Genomic DNA, 24,889 nt, shown 5'->3' with positions numbered 1-24,889 from the left:
AGCCCCTTCTCCACTCAGTGCTGTCGTCATTTTAATCTGGTATCATGCATGTGGAAACTGAAGAGAAAACTACCCACAGTCATGTCTGACTGTAAGAACCCCAGATCCAACCCGTGAACCCCCTGATGTGTAAAGAGGACAGTCAGGGGGTTTCATTTTTCCTCAGCAGAGTTCTGAAAGGAGACAGACATGTATAGTAACCACCTTTCTCCCTGTGAGACACCTCCAAACTTTTTCGTAGATTTGTGACTTGTCTGACACAACTGCATTTTCCTCAAATCTTCACCTTTCCCCAAAGTAGCAGTCTATAGAAAGGAGCAATGTTACACTGGCAGTTACAAAATTTATTTCAGTCCTTATGTCCCTTAAGCAACAGGTTTAAACAATTCTGCTGCTCAAGATCTACGTATCAAGGAGCTTTCTTAGGGATAAAGGAAAGGAACGATGAGTCCTCAATGTGGGAGTAAGTGGAAGGGGAACAGCATGAGAAGGTTTTGTGACCAGCCCTATGCATTAAGAACCCTGTAGGCAGAACCATCAGACCAAGATGTCCATGATCTTGCTTTCATAATTTCTGAGGGAGGACTGCATTATTACTATGCTGGTTTATTTATTTACTGACTTCACTTCTACCCCATTTTTCTCCCCAGTGGGGACCCAAAGAGGCTTACAAATTGTCCACTTCATTTTGTCCTCACTAGAAACAGTGCTATCTGGTATCAGAAGAAGTGAGCTGTGGCTCACGAAAGCTCATACCCTACCAGAAAATATTTTTGTTAGTCTTTAAGGTGCTACTGGACTCTTGCCCTTTTCTACTAGAAACAGTGAGATAGTTTCGGAAGTTGTTTGCATCACTGGCCCAAGATCACCCAGCAAGCTTCCATGGCAGCAGAGTGGGGTTTTTGAATCTGGGTCTCCCAGATCCTATCTGACATTGTAGCCACTATCTACATTCTGGCTCATACTAATCAAGACTCCACATATATACATTACAATGTTGGTGGAACATAACCTAAGAATCCTAAAACAGTGACAACCAAGTTAGTAACTGTGCACACACCAAAACATCCTTACTAGGGTGAAACTAGTCCAGTGATTTTTACATGGTGGCCTTATAGCCCCTGGGGAGTGCTATCAACATATTTTGGGAGGCATTTAGAACTTTAGGAGGTGAAGGGGAGCATTTGTGATTTAAGTGGCCTCTTCAGTTGCTTCTGACAGCCAGTGGCAGAGAGTTGCTTTATCCCACCTTGTGGATAAAATCCCAAATCTTAGATTTCTATTCCCAGGCCCTGGAGCAAACAGGAATAAAACCAAACATTAAGGAGTTGTCTGATGACCATCAGGCACAAAGTTTGCATTGAATATATGTCTGAGATCTGAGTGTGGTATGCAGGTGTTATGAATGTACCGATAGGTCTTGTCTGTAGTGCTGTTTTTATGTCCTAATTTTTTACTGTGCTCAAGGACATTTGACGATAATGTTGCATGCTTGGTGGGCAGTGGTGGAATTAAACATTAAGAATGAATTAACTAAGAATGTTATAAGAAAACAGAATTGGAGTGGAGGGTCACTTGCAGAGAATAAATGGTTGGCACAAGGAACTGTGCAGCCTTTCCCTTCCCACCAGTTCTTGCTGGCCTGTATTTTCCAGGTGAGTTCGTGAAACAGAAGTAAGCCAACTGAGAGGGAGATAGCTAGCAGATGGCCCGAATTAGGCATGGGAGTACTTAATCACCCTTCCTCTTGCTTATTGAGTACCTCCATCCCTCCATAAGTGAGCAGTTGGCCAAAATAACATCTAGGTCTGCTACAGCTACCATTAGCACTCCATGAGGCAATGGAGAGTAAAACAATACCTGGTGACACTGCAACATTACTTCCAATTATGTAACCTGAAGCGACATCACTGCATTATGGGGTGCTCTAGGATTCACCCAAATCTCTGTGGTTTTTACCGTAGTGTTTCAGGTGAATCCTAGAATGTCCTGAAATGTGTTGACACCACTTCTGATTACTCAGCTAGAATTGGTTTTAGGGTAAGTCTAATCCTTTCCCGTATCCAGGGGGTGGGAGGGCTGTTCTTCCTGTGAGTGGACGTGGAAGGGTGCATGTCTCAATGATAGAGCACATATTATTCACTCCTTGCCATCTCTGTTTGAAAAGCTCTTTGGTGCCAGGGTTGGGAAAGACCCTTGCTAAGGCAACTGCTGCTGGTCAATTCAGGGCTAGAATGACCAGTGGTCATTCATTGGGGGCAGGACCACATGTTGGATGGGGGTCTTCTGGCTGCCCCCTCCAAGGCACCAGCTAGAAGGGGCAGGAGGCTGCGTGGACCATGGCATGGGCTCATCGCCATAAGGGGTCTTGGGGAGGGGTGACCAACCAGCGGCATGCCCAGCTTGGGGGTAGTCCACTGGCTCTCACCACCAGGTGGTAGGGAAACCATGCAGAGTTTTCCCTCTGGCAGGTGGGCTGGGGTGACAGGGTCATATCGGGCGATACGGGGATCTGTCCCCATGCTGTGCCAGTGCTTCTTTGATTGTAGCCAATAAAAGCTGTGGCCTAATTTTCCCAACATGGGCTATGTGTGGTTCATTCTCCTCAATAGCTGCCCCTCCACCCCCAGCCTCTGGGGCCACAAACAGCAGCTCCAGTGTTTCAAGTTCTAATTAAGCTTTAACTATTTTTGCTTTGGGTTAAATCAGCTGTTTGCTGTCACTATGACTCTTGATGATGCTGGTATATCTGGCAAATGGGAAGAATAATGAGGGGGTGTAGCTTATAAAAGATCATGCAGAAACAAAAAGATCTTGGACTTCAGTGATAACCTGACTCCACCTTTGTCCCTCAACCACCACTATGAAATTGTTACTGTTATGCTTTGTTGTATCATTCAGTGTATATAGCAAAGGTAAGGACATTTTGTGGAGTCTTCTTTTTGCTTCCCTACTTTTTCTGTGTATGGGTGTCAATTAGGTAGTATTTGGATGGGAGACCACCAAGGAATACCAGGGTTGCTATGAAAAGGAAGGCACTGGCAAACCACCCCTGTTAGTCTCTTGCCTTGAAAACCCTAGAGAGTCGCCATACGTCGGCTATGACTTGATGGCACTTTACACACAAACACACACATATTTATTTATATAACTAATATTTATATACCATTGGTTAACTTTGCAGTTTTCTTCCCTTTTTTACTCCCTAAATATAACTGATAACTGATACAGTTTATCAGTTAACATTTCTTGCATTCTTTGTATATGATTCCTTACCCAGGCAAGAAACTTTTCTTTCTTCTATATTTCTATTCATTCACTTTTGTATCTTCCTAATTTCAGTCATCTTACAGCAAGTTCTGCATGGATCATGGTCTTAAATTTGATATTCAAAAGACAGAAATGTACTTTATCCCCACTTTTGCCTTCTCTGTCTCTCTGTCAGCAATATCATTCTCCTGTCTGCTCAGAATTTGGGTATTACCATTGATCTTTCTCCCATCTTTCAACTCACATCCCAGGCAGAACTGAGCATGTCTAACTCCACAGGATGAGGGAGGATGTATCTCTGATTTGGATTGTACTGTAGTTAACGGTTTTCTCTTTGCACTCTAAAATTTCTGCAAATGTATTCCTTTCTGTCTATTGAATCTTTCTATCTTGTTTTGACCATTTTAGATCTGGAGCCTGCAGACATTGACCTGTAGGTGGTTTTAAAAATAATAAATGACAACGATGAATCGCATAGTATTAGAACTACAGAATATTTTCATTATCCATCTTTTCGTTTTCTGACTCAATCCGTAGAGTCCCTGTATAATTACATTAAACCGTGTTAAACTATCCTAGCAGATATAATAAAGTCATAGTTAAATATAAAGTAGTTTTCTAACGATATTTGGGGCTTGATCCTTTTTCATACTTGTCCCAAGATTTTACAGTAGATATTATAAAGGGTTTTCATATAAATTGTGAGGAGTCAACTTCAGTCATCGTTCCAGGACCATGGTTAGAATATTCTAGAGAAACTCAAAAGATAGCTTGTCCTATCAGATTAATAAAGAAAAATCGGGGGAAATGTTGCTACATAATCGCAGGAAAGAGTTGCTCAGAAAACAAAATCAGATTTACAGGAACTAGACTAGAGAAAGCTGTGTTAATCCCCCACCCACCCCCAGCTTGGGAAAATCCACCAATGGGATACCAACCGATCATGCATAAATGCCAGGGGGAAAAATGGCCGACAGCCAGTTCATACCCCCCTTAACATAGTTCCCATATTCCCATACAGCTGTGCTTCTGTTTGTCTGAGTCACATAACCATACCAGATTATCAGCATCAGCCGTGATTTAAACTATTTTTTTTGAAAAAAATTCCTGTTTTAATTTTTGCTTTCAGTTATTCTCTAAAGAATTGCTCTGGGTAATGTGAAAGCTTGCCTTTGCAGCACATTGAGCATTAGTTGATGCAATAAAAGGTCTCCCGTCACTTGTTTTACGTGGTTTTGTTTTGTTCACGAAGCCTCCAAATGCAGCTGAAAGCATGCAAAGTATTTGTGTTGCGTGTTAAGTGCCATCAAGTCGCTTCCGACTCATGGCGACCCTATGAATGAAAGTCCTCCAAAATGTCCTATCTTTGACAGCCTTGCTCAGATCTTGCAAATTGAAGGCTGTGGCTTCCTTTATTGAGTCAATCCATCTCTTGTTGGGTCTTCATCTTTTCCTGCTGCCCTCAACTTTTCTTAGCATGACTGTCTTTTCCAGTGTCTCTTGTCATCTCATGACTTGACCAAAATACGACAGTCTCGGTTTAGTCATTTTAGCTTCTAGGGTCAGTTCAGGCTTGATTTGATCTGTAACCCTGTAACACTGATTTGTTTTTTTTGGCAGTCCATGGAATCTGTAACACTCTCCTCCAACACCACATTTCAAAGGAATCTATTTTCTTCCTATCATCTTTCTTCACTGTCCAGCTTTCACACCCATACATAGTAATATGGAATACGACGGCATGAATTAATCTAGTCTTGGTGACCAGTGACACATCCTTACACTGCAAAATATTTCTCTTCATGGCTGCCCTTCACAGTCTCAATCTCCTGATTTCTTGGCTGCAGTCTCCCTTTTGGTTGATGGTGAAGCCAAGAAATAGAAAGTCTTGAACAATTTTAATTTCCTCATTGTCAACCTTAAAGTTGTGTAATTCTCCTGTAGTCATTTTTTTCCCTTGATGTTCAGCTGTAGTCCTGCTTTGGCACTTTCTTTTTTAACTTTTAGCAGTAGTCGTTTCAAATCTTCACTATTTTCTGCCAATAATGTAGTGTCATCAGCATATCTCAAATTATTAATGTTCCTCCCTCCAATTTTCACTCCACCTTCATCTAAATCTAATCCAGTTTTCCTAATTATATGTTCTGCATATAGATTGAAGAGATAGGGAGATAAAATACATCCTTGTCTGACACCTTTGCCATTTGGAAACAGATTTATCTTGATTTTCGATATTAACAATTCATGATCTGTACTGCAGTCGGCTCCTGGTCTTGTTTTGGCTGAGAGAATAGAGCTTCTCCATCTTCTGCTTCCAATTACATATTCCATTTGATTTCTATACTGGCCAGCTGGTGATGTCCATGTATACAATCGTCTATTTGGTTGCCTGAAACATGTGTTTGCAATGAACAGATTGTTGTCTTCACAGAATTCTACGAGGCGTTTTCCTGCTTCATTCCGTGCTCCTAGCCCAAATCTGCCAACAACATTTGATTCTGCCTTGTTTAGGTGTGTGATCAATTTCTTACTGAACACTGGCATAAAAACTTTCAATTTCTTCCTCATCAGTATCTGTAGTTGGGGCATAAACTTGAATGATGCTTATGTTGATAGGCTTTCTCTGAAGTCTGATTGATATTATTCGGTCAGACTTTGCATTATAGCTCCTGACTGCCTTTGCTACATCTTGCCTCACTATTAAAGCAACTCTGTTTCTTCTCATTTTGTCATTCCCTGAATAAAACACTTTGTAATTTTCTGATTGAAAATGTCCTAATCCAGTCAACTTTAATTCACTTACTCCCAGGATTGAAATGTTTAAACGTTCCAATTCTTGTTTAACAATTTCAAGCTTACCCTGATTCATGCTTCTCACATTCCATGTTCCTATTATATGCTATTATTATATTCCTATTATTTCCATTTTCCTATTATATTATATGTAAATACTTTGCACGCGCACACACACACACACACACACACACACACATATATATATGTAAAGTATTTACAGCACCTGAATTTTGATGACAACTTAATGATATATTTACTCTTTCAGGAGAAGTTACATGCTTCTATAGAAATCAAGATTTTGCGGTGAGCTTTGTATACCCATCAAGAGAATTGCAACAGATAAATATCCTTCACACTATGGTGCCTCACAGGGAGGGTGATGAATATAAAATATCTTTGCTGGCATGATCCCTTGTAAACACGCATACACAGCAAGACTTTGATACCAGGCAATGTTTAAAATAATGTTTATTCAGTGCTAAAAATTTATACGTGATCAGATTTCCCATCATATTTCTGGTGAATGCACTGCCTAAAGGTTCCCAATAAATGTCTTTGGAAAGCATATCACTAAATGTTCTTACAGGGTATAGAAACTGTATGGGTTATTGTTGAAAAATGCAGGTCACTGTGGTGTTGATCTTGCAAAAGCAGGTATACATAGTCATCCCTAAGGAAATATATTGATGTATACATTGATACCTTCCACATTGCCTTTGTAGTCTGAATAGCTCTGACTAACCTGATCTTGTCAGAGCTTGGAAGCTAAGCAGAGTCGGCTACTTGGATGGAAAACCACCAAGGAAGACCTAGGTTGCTATGCAGAGGAAAACAATGGCAAACCACTTCTGCTTATCTCTTGCCTTGAAAACTCCATGGTTCTGGAGTCGCTATGAGTCAATTACACCTTGATGGCATACACACAATAATTTATTGTATTATTGTGTTGCTTTGCCTCCACAAAGCAGTAGTTCTCCATCTGCAGAGTATGTCATCTATGTGGGTTGTTACTGCTATATTTAAATTCAAATACTGTATAACTGTTGGTGTAACTCTTCCCAGTAGTCAGGAAGTACAGTTGCAAAGAAACTTGAGGACCATCAGAAGTGTATTGAGGGTTCATGAGTGATATCAATAATGGCTGTTTCTCTGAAAGACAGGTTGCTGATTAAACCAAGCACGGGCTTCACTTTGCAACAGAGACATGTTGGGTGTCTTCGGAGGCTTACTCTCAAGGCCAAATGTGATGCAGGAGATCTTTTCCACAGATCCCGTTTGCTGAGCTTTTGCAATGCGAAGATCCAATAGACCTTGCTAGTGAGCTTATCAACTGAGTTATGTGCCTCAGAATACTTTCCATAATCTTATGCAACTCACAAGGGTTACTTGACAAACAAGTTGATATGGAAAGAGTTCCCTGAAGCTAGGGCTGCTGTGGAGGGGGCGTTAGGGGGACATAATTCCATGGGTTTGGGTCACTCTTGGGGGGGGGGGCATGTGGATTCAGGAAAGTAATGTGATTTGTTTTCATATAATATTCGAGTTGGGTCTGGATGGTATTGGGGGGGGGCACAATAAATGTTTTGCCTGAAGCAATCCTAGATTCAATGAAGTGTACTATCCTGCTATTAACTGGATAGATTTCAGTGGTCTCTAAAATGCTTCTTTCCCCCACATACAACGTATCTGGCTTCAGTATTGTTTAAAATCACAGGCTTAACCAGTAACTTCCTAACATCAGCTGAGGCTGAGACCTAATATCCTCTCTCGTTTTCTTTCCACTTCATCCATCAGTGCATTCTGGGTTACCTGAAATGTTGTATTTTGTTTCATCCGTACAGAAACTGGTTCACAGCAATGGCCCATTTTTCTGCAAGCAGTAAAATTAATAGTGCTGTGAATAATACACATGGATTCTAGTTGCCTGACAGAAAACTGTTCAGTTTCCCGACATCAGCATTTTAAAGCACCAAAAATAAAATATGTAAATCAAAATGATAAAACGTAGTCATTGTTAAGACTTCCCAAAATTGCAGTTGCCATCATTATGATTTCAACATAACAATGGAATCCTCCTGATTTTAAGTGGGCTGAATTGCCTCTAAACATACAGTTTTACTTTGAGGGGAAGACATATTGCCGCCATGGATTGTTTTCCAGATTGGAACAACGTTTAAAGACCCAGACAATGGATGTCTCACATACACCTGTACCAAAGAAGGTTTTACAACAAAAGTTGAAGAATGCCCTGAACAGTCCTGGTGCACCAAGGTATGTTGTACAAAAAGGCTTAGAATGGATACACACACACACACACACACACACACACACACACATATATATATATATATATATATATATATATATATATATATATATATATATATATATATAATGGGGGGAACCATGGTGATGGTGGAAATCTCTCTGCCAAATTTATTTATTTAGATATTTATATTCTGATTTCTCCGCATTGGGGAATCTAAAGCAGTTTATAACTTCCTCCATTTTATTCTCACATCAGCAACTGTGTGAGGCAGGTTAAGCAGAAAAGGTGTGAGTCCAATACTGTCCAGTGAGCTTCTATGGCAGAGAGGAGACTCGAACCTGGGTCTTTCAGAGAGAGTTGCCAGGCAATTCTGGAAGCATTTGGGGGCAGGGGATGAGGAAGAGGAGCATTATGTGATGCTCTAGTAATGCTCTATAGGAAAGATGACATAGTGCAGAGTTTCCCAAACTTTTTGAGTCATGGAGCACTTTTCAGGAGAGAAATTCGTCATGGGGCACTAATTTTCACCTAGCACCTATATACTAAACCGAATGACAGTAGTATTTTTCTTTCCGTTCTCTTCATGAAGCACTAGGAGATGTTTCCTTGGAGCACAGTTTGGGAACCTCTGAGGGGGAAATTCCGAGAGAATTATGGATGCAGCAACCAGAAGTAATATTGCTGCACCTGTGGTGCCATCCCCCATCCCTTTTTCCCCCGTTGCAAGAATGGGAAGAAAGAGGAAGAAGGAGGTGGCTCTTTTAGACCCCAGCCCAACACTATACCATAATGGTTACCGCAAGGCAAATTGATCCAGAGTCTTCCCTTATCCTCTGAAATACTTGTGGGGTAGCAGGGAAGGAGGAAGTTGAGTGTAGTGTTCTGAGGTTTGGCCTCCATTTGGGGAAGGATTTTTATTTCTTGTCTCTCAGCCAATACAACGTTGTCCCTGAGTCTTCATAGCAGAATTAGTGTGTACTTTCTGGAATTGAAGGAGATGTGGGACATGCGTGCCTTTTTACACCCGCCCCCAATATTTTCCAGTAAGCCTCACAGAGGCAGTCAATGGGTGGCTGCCACCTCCTCCAGTTGCCACCTCATATGTCATTGTCACATAAGAAATGGTGATCCTGTGAACACATCCCCACCAGAAGAAGTGTTCTCAGTACCTCTTATAGAGCTGTTCCACTTAGCACTTTGTTTTTAGGAAATAAGCACAGTGGTATTGCTGTGATTGGAATTCCCCAAAAGAACACAACTTGTCAGAAGGGGAAAATGCAATCAGCTTCCAAGCTTTTTATCTAACTGGACTCTCCTTTTTATTTTAAAAACAGGAATTCAGAAATTATGATAACAATGGATGCTGTTATACTTGTACGTACTTTCTCTTTTTAAACGAGAACCGTAGAATGCAATTAGTTGTACTTGCATTAGTATTGATAGAATATCAACACAATGTGTTGCCTGTCTTTTTGCTAATGCGTATTATTAACTTGGCTACAGTGAAAAGTCTATTTACAAAGTATTTGGTAGAAGAACAGACCCTACAAAAATAGGGAGATGTTCCACAGAACTTAGAAAAAATGAGGGATAGTTGACATATTACTGGCCACTGAAACACACCTTTGGGTGGCGGCAGCTCTGTGTCATGACTGTAATGTGTACCATCTCTGTCCATGTGGTCAGTCTAAGCTAGCCTAAGGGCCAACTAGATGATAGCACAACCTTAAGTTCACCGTGAGGACATGGTGCCATTTTAGAGGGGTTATTTTGGGGGGGGGGATTTTGGCTCTTCGAAATGGTGTGGAGGAGAGAAACAGGAACTTCTCCTCCCCGCATGGCACAGAATCCATAACATTTTCAAAAGTTAAAAAATAAGCTCAAAAATGGCCCAATGGCCCCATGGTGAACACGATATTACCTAGCTGGTTCCTTACACACCATAATATGAATTTAGATTGGCTTCGCACTTTCAGCAGCAGTTATGCTTCCTGTGGCAACACCAGTTTTATCCTGGCATAAAATCCTAGGGGCAGCACACTGAAGTGGCCTGATTGGTTGTGGCCCCAAGGTTTACTGCAACTTTACAAACACAAAGCTGCACTTTATCACAGTAAACACTGGTGCAACACCCATATACCTGCAGCAAGCTAGTCTGCCATATAACTGGAAAGTGGCCCTATATCACCTTTCAACCCTTGACAGGCAGAGATGAGAGTTAGAAAGTTCTAGTTCTTTCCAGTGCTCAGTCCTGCTTATCACCCTTCCTATCCATTACCAAATCCCTGCTATGAGTCAAGCAAAGGACAAGCCCATACTGTGTTTCTAAATCCAGCCCTGGTCCCTGTTGCCACGAACATAAAACAAAAACAAACAACCCTTTCTCACAGTGGCTTGGGTCCTGTCTAAACTTTGCATGGAAATGCTGATTCCCCTTCTCAGCAATAGCCACAAGTGCTCCCTGAAATGCTGCTTCTGGAGGATGGAGAACCCTACGAATAGCTTGGAAGGGACAAAAGGTCTCCTACAGGAAGGGTAATCGGAAGATATCACCCTTCCTCTTGTGCCCATGGAGATCTAGGTGGGATCCAAGCCACTGCCACCTCTGAAGGAGCATTTGGGGTAGCTCATGCCTTGTTGGGGGAGGAACCAAAAACATATTCCCCTCTTTTTCAGCCACAGAGTTCTGTGGAGGGAAGAAAGAGCATTTATCTTTCATAAAATCCCCAGCCGTTATAGCTGTGCCATCTAGCATGGGGGTAGGGGGAATTGGCAGCTTTGTCTTTCTCTGAAAGTATAGACTAGCATCATCAGTGGGGCAGTGCCTTAACCTGCCCCTGCATGTTGTGATAAGAGCCAGAATCATGCAGGCTACCCTGAACTTTTCAGTGGAAGGATGGGATAAAATGAAATGAGAGCATTTTGGTCCATCTCCATTGCAACACAGATTGCCGACCATTTAAGGTGTTGACTTGGTCCCGTGCAACTAAATTGGAGCCATTGAGAATAGTACTAGACCCTGTTTTGGTGGGACAGAGGCCATGACCTTCATCAAGTCTCTGTGTCTAAGCTTGGTCAGGATGCTCCTTTGAGTATGTTGAATATGTTCTCACTCTTTGGTGTTCCTATTAGGTATTGATGACTGTCAAGTAGTCCCTATTCAGATTGAACTTTCCAAGAAAGGTTGTAAAGGAACTATCAGGATGCACATGTGTAAGGGTCGCTGCAAACAAGTAGTCTCGTAAGTTGATTTAGGCAATGATTCCTATACTGCAAGACCTGTATGTGACAATTGAACAGGGGAGGTGGTTTTAGATCTTGGAAATGGGTTTATTTGATAGAATGCAGGAGTGGTGGAACAGCCATTTGAATGATAGACAGTTAGCTCGATCCAGCACAAGAGGCCCATGAACATAGCTGATGCAGAAGTGCATGCAGATCATGGGGTTCACCCAGGCCCCACTGAACACTATGATTTCATCACTTGGTGAAGATAAATCCCCCTAATCTGACCAGAAACAGCATACAATACATACTGGTAGAATTTGATTGGCATCTGTCTTTTTAATCTGGATCCCACCTAGATCTCCCTCCCAAGATGGAATGTACAGAAACACTTTCCAAAACAGTCAAGATCTGCTTCCTGGTTTTTGAACCTGTCAAACCTTATTCTATATTAAAATGACTATCGACGTACCACTAGTGGTGACATGCTTTAAGACACTAATGAAAACTCAAGACACCTCTATTTGTTTATATAACAAATACAAAAAGAAAATTAATAATATTTGGAAATAACTGGATGTGGCCCTTTCCCTGTCACCTGGCTTTGAAATCAGGGAAATTAGAGAGAAAGGAGGAGTGACTTAGCAGATCGATAACAGAGAGACTTTTGCCAACTGGGAAAGTTAAACAGATCTTGTCACCAAAGAGGATTGCACTGATACCTCTGTCTTTTCAAAGGATTTCCCCCAATCACACTTCTGTTTTCTGGCTTGGGGAGGTGTTTGATTCGACAGAAACAGTGACTCCTCTTTGTTCAAACTATTCTGTTATCTGGTGTCGCACTTGCTGCGTACAGGGGCGGTATTTTTCTTGCCCAACCTGGCATAAAGACAGTGCTGGAAAGGGATACAGGCCAGAAGAGCATATAGGGAAGTGCTAAATGTACGCACTGATGTGGGCAGAGAGAAACAAACATTTGCTTATGTGGGAGGGGAGCATGTAAGATGGATGCCACACTTTCCCCTACCACTCTGAGGACAGGTGATATCAGATATCTTCTTACAACGTGTGGGCATACAAAATGCAACCACTACCTCCGGCACAGCTCTGTTGCCATCTCTCATCCAAAAGAACTTTTGTTAGGCTCATAGACATTGACAGAACTACACATAACATAATACTGCCCTTATGGAAAGAAGGTGGCGCAGAACAGGCAGAAGGGTGGCCCTACAAAAGGTCCTCCAGATATCTGTCAAACATGGTGTTTGCCTGATGACCTGTTGTTACCCATATATTATTTGTATCTGTCCTTTTACTGCACCTGCTAATGCAAGTAGCCCTGAACACATGACATATGCCATTAATGGGAACGAGTAAGTTGGCCCACTCCGTCCCACTTGCATTCACCTGAAGGTGGACATACTACTGAGGAACATACAGGCTATATATAGGTACTCTGTACAGGGGAATGCTGCTTTCTGAACACTCCCAGTCATCGAAGTAAAGCTAACATGTATACAGTGTGTACACACACAGCATGTTCTGCCTGCATGAGGCAAATGTGTACAGAAGAGAGCCCATAGACTCAGGGCTAACCTCTGTGGCTACCCTACTTCCTTGAGGTACCTTGTCAAAAGCCTCCCTCTGTCCCCTCACAGTCTACCAAATGGAGACTCTTCACCTCCTCTCTAAAAGTTGGCAAGGAGGGAATACACTCCCTGACAAATGTCTCCTCAGTTGGAAGGAAGTTGGGAAGAGACGGACAGAAGTAGATTTCCCACTCACAGCAAGTGGAAATGGAAACTAAAATGGAAAGTAAAATCAGAAACTAAAAGGGAGAGTTTTAATAACAAATTGGAATCAAGTTTTTTTAAAAGAAGTAGAAAGCAGTGTGCACACTTTTCTAACTATTAGCCCACTACTGATCAATTTGTCTTCCCTCGTTTACCTCTGTTTCAGGTATAGTGACAAAGACCGCCGAATAAAAAGCAGTTGCTCCTGCTGCAAGGAAACAAGCACTGCCGTCAAAAACGAACGCCTTTTCTGCCCTGGGGGGAGATTAGAAAATTACAGCTACAAGCAGATTGTTTCCTGTAGCTGTAAGCAATGTACAGAACCATAATACAACTATACTTTAAATAGCTTTCTCCCCAATCTTGCTCTAAATTTCTTTAAAAATGCAATTCTGAGATTTTTCTAGTTCAGCAGTTCTCACTCAAATCTCTGTTATTCGGGCACTAGTAGGGTTTTAAGCAAAAGCTGCTCTATATACCCACCACTGTTTGCAGAACACAACTCAAAAGAGGAAAAATAAAGTCAGTTCTGAAATTGCTATCCTCGGTGATGCATTCCTTGGTTTACCATGGCTCATCTCTTGGTTCATCTCTTCTTTGCATTTCCCATCACCTCTACCCTGACAGTTCCATTATCAATGTGAGTTAGCCTTTGGCGGGATGGAAACATTGGTCCTAAAAATACTCTCTCAAATTTTCATATGAGTAGTTCTGTTCAAATCAATGGGACTGCTTTACAGGAAGAAGGGATGAGTGGCCTTATCAAGTTTTAATACACCGAGCCACTGGCCTGACTTTTGTATGCTATGGCACCATAATAAATAGCTCTGCATGGTACACTTGCAGGTTGCAGAAGTTACTGCTTGGAGTGTAAGGGGTTTCTGTGTAGGTGCTGTAACTTGTACACCAGCCCTTGGCTGCCTGAAAAAGCTATTTTCAGGCAAGTGGAAATGAAATGGGAGCCTTACCAATTAACTAACTTTCCCCCCCTTTTTCAAATGAAACAGAAAGGAGAGGGAATTAAATACCACAGTGGGAGCAAAGGTTAATGGAAAGTGGTGGGGGGAGAGAAGGGGTTTAGGGTTGCCAGGCCTCCTTGGCTACTGGCAGAGGGGTTGTTGGTAGGCCTTAGATTGGATGGTAATGGAATTTGAATCACCCACGTGCCACCATCTTCTGAAAATGACGGCACCTTTGGACCACCCAAAGTGGTGGGACTCCTAGCTCTACTCCAGCTTTGCCCCAGTATACAATTGTTCCACTTGACCCACATGTATCTCCACCCACACTAGGTTTGCCAACCTCCAAGTACTTGCTGGAGATCTCCTGCTATTACAACTGATCTCCAGCTGATAGAGATCAGTTCACCTGGAGAAAATGGCTGTTTTGGCAATTGGACTCTATGGCACTGAAGTCCCTCCCCTCCCCAAACCCAGCCCTCCTCAGGCTCTGCCCCCAAAATCTCCCGCCAGTGGTGAAGAGGGACCTGGCAACCCTAACCCACACAAGCTTCTGTCTACACCCCAGAGATTAAAGGAAAGCAACTTTTCCAACACACATCTGTGGTAAAAAGTATCTCTGAGTGGAAATCCATTTCTGTGGTATTGGGGATTGGCTAAATTCCTGCAGGAATCAATTTTACTGCTACCATATTATTTCATGTTAATTGACTTTGCTACAATTCATGGTATTTCCCAGTGTCCTGTCCAAGAACATGTTTTTTTTTGGGGGGGGGGCATCTTTTAAAAAACAAATATTACATGAATTTGTGATGAACTGCCTCATTGCATCCCCAATACTAATCACCCAGGCAAGGCGGAAGTTGGGTGGGAAAACCACATTGACCAAATCCATATATGCCCCTTGAGACACTTTTCGCTCCCTTTCCTGTTGCTTAGTGTGCTAGTGTGAAAACCAGAAAGATAAGTACATTGTACATTGGTGAGAAACAGAAAGGTTGTTTTAAATGCACTTTGTATCAGGACTCTGACATAATGGTGCACATTTCAACCATCCTGCACTTTACAACGTACACATGATTTCAGTCACAAAAGGTAAAGTGTGCTGTTGAGTCGCAACCCATGGGAATTCCATAGAATTTTTCTTCCTGAGTTTTCAAAGCCCCAGTCTTCCTTGGTGGTCTGCCATCCAAGTACTGTCCCTGCTTAGCTTCCATGTTCTGACAAGATCAGGTTAGAGCTGTTTGGGCAGTGATAATTTTAGTTACAGTCCCCTAAAATGTCACTGCTAGGGAAGGGGCCACTGTGAGTTAGCTGCTGATACCCAATTAATAGCCAATCAAGAAAGGTGGTCTTCCCAGCATCATGTTTCTACAGTAATCAATCAGATACCCTCCAAGCAGGATACAGAGGCCAATGCCTCCTTCTGCCCCAGCAATCGGTCAACTGCATCTGAACATGGAGGCTCCATTGAGCCATCATGGCTAGCAGCCATTTGCCAACCTATCCACGTGAATTAATTCAATCCCCTTTTAAAGCTGTCTAAACTAATGGCAAGCACCATATCTTGTGGCAGTAAATTTCATAAGATCATGATGCAGTGTGTGAAGAAGTACTGTTGTGAATCTGCTGCCCATCAGATTTATTGGATGCTCCAAGTTCTAGTATTATAGGAATTGGAGGGGGAAAAGTTTCTTTCTATCCACTTCTATCCCATTGTGCCTAATCTGATAAACTTTTTTCCAGCTCTACAATGTACTTTGAGAGAGGGTGCCCAGAACTGTAAATAATAATCCAAGTGAGGTCATACCATGGATCTATACAAGGGCATTACGATACTGGCAGTTTTGTTCTCAACCCCTTTCCTTGAGATCCTTTGCATACAACTTCGCCTTTTGCACCACTGCCAGTTCATGCTCCATCACTATATAGGATTAAAAAGTTAGGATTATTTTTTTTGCCCTAGCATGCATCACTTTGCACTTACCCTTTCGCTTTTTTCAGTTATGTTTAACCATGTATAAGGGGAGAATACATTACACGTTATTATAAGGGGAGAATACATTAATCCTCTGAATACCTGTGATTGCCATTTTGTCTTTAAGGGGCAACGTACTGAAAATCCAGGGTTCTGGCACACACATACACCGAGGCTGAAAATATGTGCACTCAGACTTTCACACAAAATGCCAATTATGCACATTGGAAGGATCATGTGTTGGGTGTTCTTCCCAGGCAGGTGGTAAAAGTAACTGTTCCAAAGCATAGTTCATGGGTAATATACTGAAACGTTGTATTTCTCGTGACCTGAACATGTGTTTGATCAGTTACTGTACGGGCAGTAATCCAAACATTAGCTGCCTAAATCATCCTATGACCTGAACAGTGCATTAGCCATTAAGGCCACCAGCAAAAGCCCCGCTGGACCAATGTCCTGGTCAGGTGCCCCACACACAGTCGGCAGAAGCCCTTACAGCTGCAAGCTGGCAGTCCCTACAAGGGAGGTGGGAGCTGCTGCCACCACCAGCTAGTGCCCCCCCACCTCACACAAGGCAGACGGGTGCAAAGGGAGCAGGAGCTTCGGCAGCTGCAAGTCCCCACCCTGCACAAGGCAGGCAGGTGAGAGACAGGCAGAAGCTGTGGCCAGCCTGCTCCTTCCCTCCCTCCACCATTGTGGGGGCAGGGATCTCTTTCTCCTCTCCCCCCTCTGTGGCAGGGGGGAGCAGGGTCCTTTCCAGGGCTGTTTTTGCCTCCCACTATGCCCCTGCCTGAACATTCAATTATACTTCCATTTATGTGCACATTTTGGATACCACCATTAATGGGCTTATAGCTGGGCTCGGAGGAAAAACAAATGAAGCTGTCATATTAGAAAAACTCCTACATTTCATAGCTACCACCACTTCAGTATATCTTCTCCTGATTCTACTTTGCTGTATTCATTTTGAACATCAATACAGAAAACACTGTTTTTAGACTATGGTGCTAATCTGCCACAGCTGTTTTGCTCTTTTTCTTCCTTTCTGGGGTGCTTTGCATCCTCAGAGGTGTTTAAGTGCAAACACTGTGAAAAACTTCTTTGCACACATACCATGAACTCAGAAGGTAAAGGAAGTTTTTGAGGGGAGGAGATCTTTACCTCCTACTTGCAGAAAACCACAACTGTACTTTTTGGGAAGTGAGGAGCAAAGAACTGCTTGGAGCGTACCCAAGCAGCTCCTACTGACCTGCCCTTCCAAACAATCAGCACTCCACACTCAGTCTACTTTTGTTCTAATTGGCTTCTTTAATATACAGGGATGAGAATGCTGTAACAAAAAGTAACTGTTCTCTCCCCCCCTCCCGCCAAAAAATCAGAATTATAAAATGACTTTCACAAAAGTGCCCACTGAACATATTTACTGCATTGCACCTTCATTGTATTGTGACTACAGTCCTCCCATCCTTAGTAAAGAGGTTGGGAGGCTTGCCCAAATACATTTCTCCTCCACATCTTTCTTTTTAAAATATGGTGGTCCTGAGAGGCAAACTCCGTTTCCCTGCAATGACACCCATCCCAATGTGACTGGGCTGGCGAATGGGCTCCACTCCCATAGTCATTAATGTGAACACACTGAACCATTTTTTAACGCATTGGATTGGATCTCATGGATCTATTCAGCTAACAATGCTGGCACCTCTCCTCCAGTACAAGGTGCTTTCTCCTGACACAACAGGCTCTTTCACTGGTAGAACACCCTCTTGCGCCAGATGAAGATGTCTTGTGCTGGAGGAAGGCACCACCTTTAGCAAGACAGATCCGTGGGACGCAATGTATATTTTCCTGAGAAAGATGCTTCTAAACCAGTGAAGGGCAAACAAAGCACCAGTCATGTTTTATAAGCCAAGAGCACTGCTAGACTTGAACTTTGTGTCTACACAACGACAATCTCACAGTGCAGCCTACAGCAAGCCTAGTTGCTTTCCTCTCCACTTTTAGGGGCTAGAGTACCTGCTGCCCAGAATTGCTTCCCTTCTGATTGTTCTGCCTGCCACAACTTTGGGAGTGGCTCTCCAGGAGCAGCATGGCCGCCATGTTGCCTCTGGGCCGTTTTTTCCCCTTCTTGGCATCCTTGGAAAGGATCCCTGCAGAGACCATTTCTAGGCATTGCAGTAGTTAGTGGGATTTATCACAAGGGGGACGGAGGATTTCTTGCAGAATTGCTGTAACAGACCTTATGGAAAAACGAATACGATTTGTTCTGATAATCTGTCATCAAATATTTCAGTTTGTTTCAAAAATGTTTTTCATCAAATGTTTATGTAATACATCCTCACAACTAGCTTGTGATATAGGGGATTATGCCAATTTTATTGATGGCCAAACTGAACCACCTAATGAACTCATAGCTCAACACAGATTTGAAACCAGGTCTCTCAGGCCTAATAATAATAATAATAGTGTGCTGTCAAGTTGCAACCAGCTCATGGTGACCCCAGAAAAATGGGGTTTTCAAGGCAAGAGATGAGCAGAGGTTGTTTGCCATTCCCTTCCTCAACCTGGTTTGGTCTTCCTTCCCATCCAAGTAAACAAACCATGCTTAGCTTCCAAGCTCTGAGGAGATCAGGCTAGACTGTGCTATCAGGCTGATCTCTCAGGCCTAAGACCAACACTATTCACTACAGTACCTCTGGCCCTTTACTAAACAATACTTCCCTCAGAAGCAGTGGACACAAAGGTCAAGAACTGGGTGATTAAGGATTCCTTTGTATGGCAAAGCCTCAAGTTGAAGGATGCTGAGAAAGAGCTTCTGCAAGGAAGTCTTCCACCCAGCCTCTATCACATCTGAAATCCACTTTCCACTTGGGTTGGTCTAAACAGAGGATGGAGGCCCAACACCAGCCCTGTTCCCTGCTTGGGCTGTTAAGAGAGACAGACCTTGTGAGACAACAAGGCTTTCAAGGAAACAACTTCAAGAAGTCTCCACACTTGAATTGGCCCCCTGTCACCCTGAAACCCTAAGAACGTTTTCCTATCCAACACTAGGCCTTCACATTAGCTCAATTTCCGTTTTCTGATTCTTCTCCAATCCTGCCTTTGTGCATTAAGTCTTGGCCTTCCTTTCCACTATGGTCTGACCATCTAATGTAGGTGGTAAACCTGCTCAGCAAGGACTGTGTTGCTCTTCTACTCATAAAGCACCTGGCTGGTATGCACTAAGTGTTGCATAGTAGCACTTCCCAACCACAGCTTCCATTTCTGCATTGCAGGGAACACTGTTGACAGAATGGTGGAACTCATCCACCATTCTGCCTTCGATTTCCTTCAGTCAAGATTTTCAGTCATGTCTTTTGGAAAAAGAACACAGATATCCCTCAGTGGTGATGTGCTGTATCAGGGTCAGTGGAAATCAGGTGGAACTTGGCAGGTGCACCAGCTGCGTGAACATACCTGCCTTGCTGTATTGGGGCACATGGCCACCATCCAGCATGAAATCAACAGGCCTAAAGCATGGCTCTTTTCCTGAACTATCTGTATTCTGAATTTCTGTCATTCCACTTTGTGGAAGCCTAGAAATCCATCAATAACTTCAGGAGAATTGGGGGAGGAGGGGTTAGGAGAAGGATCAGGGGAGTAGCTCAAAGAGGTGGCTTTGCAAGAAGTTGGAACGCACCTCCAAACTTTAGGCATATAACCCTATAAATGACAGAATTCCCTAGATTTGAATTACCTTCAACGAATGCTGGTGTGGCTCCAAGGAAAGAACCTACAGCTTCCCAAGAGGATTCACAACCTTGGATTTAACAAGCAAAGGTATTCTTTGCCCTACCTGATTTTTTCTCCTAGACATGAATAGGTTTGTTTAAAATATGCTAAAAGTATTTTTTAAATGTACAAACTTCATCCACACAATCTATTCCCAATCGTATACCTCTGCTTGTTTGCTTTCTTGTGTCTTTTCCATCTCTGGATTTTCTGTACTTATTTCACAGCACTCACATTCCTATAGGCATAATAGGAACCAACCAACAAATCTTACACCCTAGTTTTGAAAACATAGCCACAAAATGTCCAGTAGCTTGTCCTGCCAATTTTCTGCTGAACACACACATCCCTCCAAACTTCACTCCTCTGTACATTGGCTTTCATGGGAGTCTGTAGCGCAAGAAACTGGGAAACTGTTCTATGTTGAAATTTCAGGGGCCAACAGCATTTCCTGTGAAGCTGCTTGCTTTGACTGTTCACATCCACACACCAATCCTGTTCCTTCAAGAGGAGATTGATCTCTTGGGATTTCTTGGCTTCTGTCTGAATTCCGAAAGGAGAGACACGTCACACAGGTAGGATTTTTTTTTTTAAAAGGCTTGTTTTTTTTCCTGCTCCCAATCAAGCACTGTCGCAACATATTGCACAATGTTTTTTTGTTATAAAAAATGTCTTCTGCATCAGGCAGAAAGCAAGCAAAAACAGTTTCTGCAGAAGGTGCTAATGCATAGTGTCATCTGTTGTGAGAGGTACGTGGTTATTTAAGTGACCGTCTTGATGCGTGACCTACCAAAGAAAGACCAAAACAAAAGAGAATTCACCATCTACATTTCTGCAGGGCTTATGTCCCTAACTTCCTGCTGTCCACCCAATCTCTCTGTATGTGAATCTTTATGGGCAGGGGCCATGATTCAGTGGCAGAGAACAGTGAAAGTCACAGGCTTAAGCCCCAGCTAGAAGTATCATCTCAGGAAGCAGGACTGAGGCAGACTGTTCTGTTGCCCGAGACCCCAGAGAGCCACCATCAGTCAGAGGAGACCCCCGGTCTTCAACTCGAGGATCAGGACTCTCAGGTGGGTCATGGAACAGGGATGTAAAACATTAAATGTTTAAAAGATAAGGATCTGTTTACCATTTATATGCTGCAGTAAACATTTTCCAAATGTTGAAAAACCAGGAAAGGGTTTCCTGTGCTGCCTTCTACTGAATCAGACCCTCGGTCCAGCAAAGTCAGTATTGTCTACTCATTTAATTTAATTTAATTTAAAAAACAAATTCTGAAATGGTATTGGGGAACCTGAATAATCAGGAATACTGGTATTTATACCCTTCCTGTTATGCAAATCTGAAAAATATCTTTTTCTCAAGAGCACACCGCTACTCACTACAGTACACCTTCTTGGATTCAGTTTGTTTTCCCTGCACCCATTTCTTTTAGTTTGCTGCTCACGATCCTGGCCCTGATGCCTGTGTCATAACTCTAACCCCCATCATGTCACATGAATCATGTCATGTGACTTCCTGGCACATGCTTGCAGCTCAGTGGATTCCAGGTCTGGAAGGGCTGAAGACCACTGGAGAAGACAATACTGAGCTAATGATAGTGGACCACTAATGAGATAAACCTGATTCATACCCGATTCATATATAAACCCGATTCATACATTCCACCTTCATACACTCCACCCGATTCATACGTTCCACCTTCCACCGTTAAGCTCCTAATTGTCTATTAAGATGCTTCACGGTTCTTCATAACTGGAGTATATTTCAATCCATCCTCAACAAGAGCTTTGCAACTGGCTTCAGGGGGTATGCAGATTGCTCTGTAAGAATCATTCATAAGTTTCTTGCCCTCACAGTAGTGGAGGGAGGTGGCATGCTTAGAAACTTGAGTGCTATGGCTAGTGATAGTTCAGAACTAGAGGGTGACCAGACTGGACAGTGGTTTCAGTGGCCAGAACTGCTAGCTTTCTATCTTCCTCCCATGACAACTACTACTATTGCAAGCCCCTTGGCCCTACTCTCTAATAAACTTCTCTGAGCTTCTATTTCTGCTTGTTCTGGCTAAACATTCTGAGTTCATTTAAAAACTGGAATCTGGAAAGCAGAAGGATGATAACTAACTAAGCATATGTAAGTAACCGAATCATCTGCTTTTCCTTCATACATTTTGTTGTCGCTCTGGGTTCAAACTATTGAAGGAAACTGTGGACCATGTTCCCACTGAGACGGATTTCAATAGAGAAGGAACAATCATAGTGCAATCTTATGCAGAGTTACTCTAGTCTAAGCCCATTGAAATGAATTTAGACTGTAGTAACACTCTTTAGGATTGTGCTGTTAGTCTTAAACTCCACTTCCTTCACCTTCTCCCCCATAGGCAACCCACACAGCTCCTGAACATCTTTTGAATTCCGCCACTGGAAACAGGTGGGACAATTTCACTGATTTCCCCCCTTCTCACTGCAGGCTCCCTCCTTGCCCCCCATGTTGTTTGTGAAGGGTCCACTTGACTCTGGGTGCACAATTTTGGAGTTCACAGCAAGCTACAGTAGGAAGGAAGAGGCAGAAACTTTGCTTACAAAAATGCCCTTCCTCTCCCACTGTATAAGACCCACCCATCTTTCAACATGAATGAACCTTACATAGAATACACTTACAGATGTAGATTTAGAAGAGCCTAGCTTGAAACGACAGCAGACAATTTCCACAATGAATCTTCCAATGCCATGTAAAATTCCTGCAATGTCAGAACAGGTTGATTGTTTTTTAAAAAAACAACAACAACAACTCTCGGTTCTAAAAATTGAGATAAGGTTACATATTTGTTCTTGACAGAGTTTTGTAATCACAAGGTGGCGGTCCTTTCCACACATTATACAGCGGCAAACCACACAGTACACACACAACAGGGAACTAAAACCAGTGCCAATTTCCCATCGAGTATACTTGAATTTATTTAAGAGATTTGTAGCTCACCTTTCTCCCATGAAGAACTCAAGGTGACCAACAATGATAGCTAAAAACAAACTACTAAAAACAAACCACAAACTCAAACCCATTTCAAAACAAATAAAATAGACAACAAATCTAACTAAATGTCTGAATGACTAAGATGTCATATTCACACTCTACATTTTTAAGTGTACATTTAACACATTTGGGTGTACATCTTTAAAAAACCAAAAACAAGAGAGTGTCAAGCGGCCCTTAGAAAGCCCTTATGCTTTTCCACGGTGAATGAGGATTTGCCTCTGTTAGGAAATAAAAGCATGTTCGGTGACCACCCCAATAAAAACCTAAGGCTCTGTGTGTGTGCTCATTTTGCTTAGATGTCTCTTCTGTTTCAGCTATGAAAGACAGGCCGATCAACGAGCAAACAGAGAAAAGAGGGCCTTTGCACGGGATTTTTAGTATACTGTAAACAAGGCAAGAGGGAGGTCTGTCCTCTGTGTGCTGAGAAACAGGGCATTCACAAGTGGAAGCAAGCATATCTACAAATAGCTGCAACAGGACATATAAACCTCCACTTACTAAGTAAAGTGCTAAAACTCCCACCTCATGGCCACAGAGCTCTGTTTCCCAAGTCTCTCAGTTTTATGTAGTACCATCAATGCAAATGGCGCTTGACAGAGTGATCTAATGAAAGAAGAATTTCTGCTCCAATGAGATTACAGTCTAAGGTTTCAACAAAGGGAATGGTTTAGGGAAGATGCTTTAATAAAGGGAATGGGACTGTGGACTAGTTTGTATTACCTTAGTCTCACCACTTCGTTTTTATACTTTTGTAATACCATTTTTGTGCATTCTTTACCATATCACGTCTAATACTTTTAGCTTTGTTTCAGATTTCTATAATCCTAATGCTATCTCATTGCTCATTAGATATCTCATCTTGTTGACTGCATTGATTTACACAATCTACCTGGAGTCTCAATAACTAAAGCAGAATTTAAATACTGTAAATAAAATTTGTCATTTAAATAGATAGATAAACATCTAACTTATATATATTAGATGTTTACCACCCACTGAACTACAGCACAGACAGACACATAAACAATCACCCCTGTTTCTTGTAGGTTATCCGGGCTGTGTAACTGTGGTCTTGGAATTTTCTTTCCTGACGTTTCGCCAGCAACTGTGGCAGGCATCTTCAGAGTAGTAACACTGAAGGACAGTGTCTCTCAGTGTCAAGGGTGTAGGAAGAGTAATATATAGTCAGAAAGGGGTTGGGTTTGAGCTGAGTATTGTCCTGCAAAAGTATTGTCCTGTAAGTATCAAGATAATGTGCTAATGAGGGTATGGTATGTTAATATGGAACCATTGTATCCTGAAGTGATCTGTTAATGTGTGTAATCCAAAGCTAATCTGTATGGCTATTGTTGAATGTTGTCTTTGTCTGGAGGTTTTTCAGGGCAGGAAGCCAAGCCTTATTCATTCTTAAACTCTCCTCTTTTCTGTTAAAGTTGTGCTGATGTTTATGAATTTCAATGGCTTCTCTGTGCAATCTGACAAAATAGTTGGTAGAATTGTCCAGTCTTTCAGTGTCTTGGACTGACACAAACAGGACACAGGGTCTTATTCCAAGACACTGAAAGACTGGACAATTCTACCAACTATTTTGTCAGATTGCACAGAGAAGCCATTGAAATTCATAAACATCAGCACAACTTTAACAGAAAAGAGGAGAGTTTAAGAATGAATAAGGCTTGGCTTCCTGCCCTGAAAAACCTCCAGACAAAGACAACATTCAACAATAGCCATACAGATTAGCTTTGGATTACACACATTAACAGATCACTTCAGGATACAATGGTTCCATATT

General features: G+C 42.3%; 1 protein-coding gene across 1 annotated transcript in view; it reads right to left on the bottom strand.

Moving 5' to 3' along the window:
* Positions 1 to 20,666: 20,666 nt before the first annotated feature.
* Positions 20,667 to 24,889, bottom strand: part of ERGIC2 (ERGIC and golgi 2) — a 28,069-nt gene continuing 23,846 nt past the window's right edge. Inside the window, exons 14-15 of the mRNA XM_056846860.1 lie at positions 22,722 to 22,801; positions 20,667 to 20,844 (exon numbers count right to left, since the gene is read on the bottom strand). Of these exons, the coding sequence (XP_056702838.1) occupies positions 20,779 to 20,844; positions 22,722 to 22,801 (146 nt within the window). The 3' untranslated portion in view covers positions 20,667 to 20,778. The remainder of the gene's footprint in view (positions 20,845 to 22,721; positions 22,802 to 24,889) is intronic.

This window comes from Euleptes europaea, chromosome 3 (assembly GCF_029931775.1).
Source record: "Euleptes europaea isolate rEulEur1 chromosome 3, rEulEur1.hap1, whole genome shotgun sequence".
Lineage (NCBI taxonomy): Eukaryota > Metazoa > Chordata > Lepidosauria > Squamata > Sphaerodactylidae > Euleptes > Euleptes europaea.
Note: the sequence above shows the minus strand (reverse complement) of the source record. Positions and strands in the feature narration are given on the sequence as shown.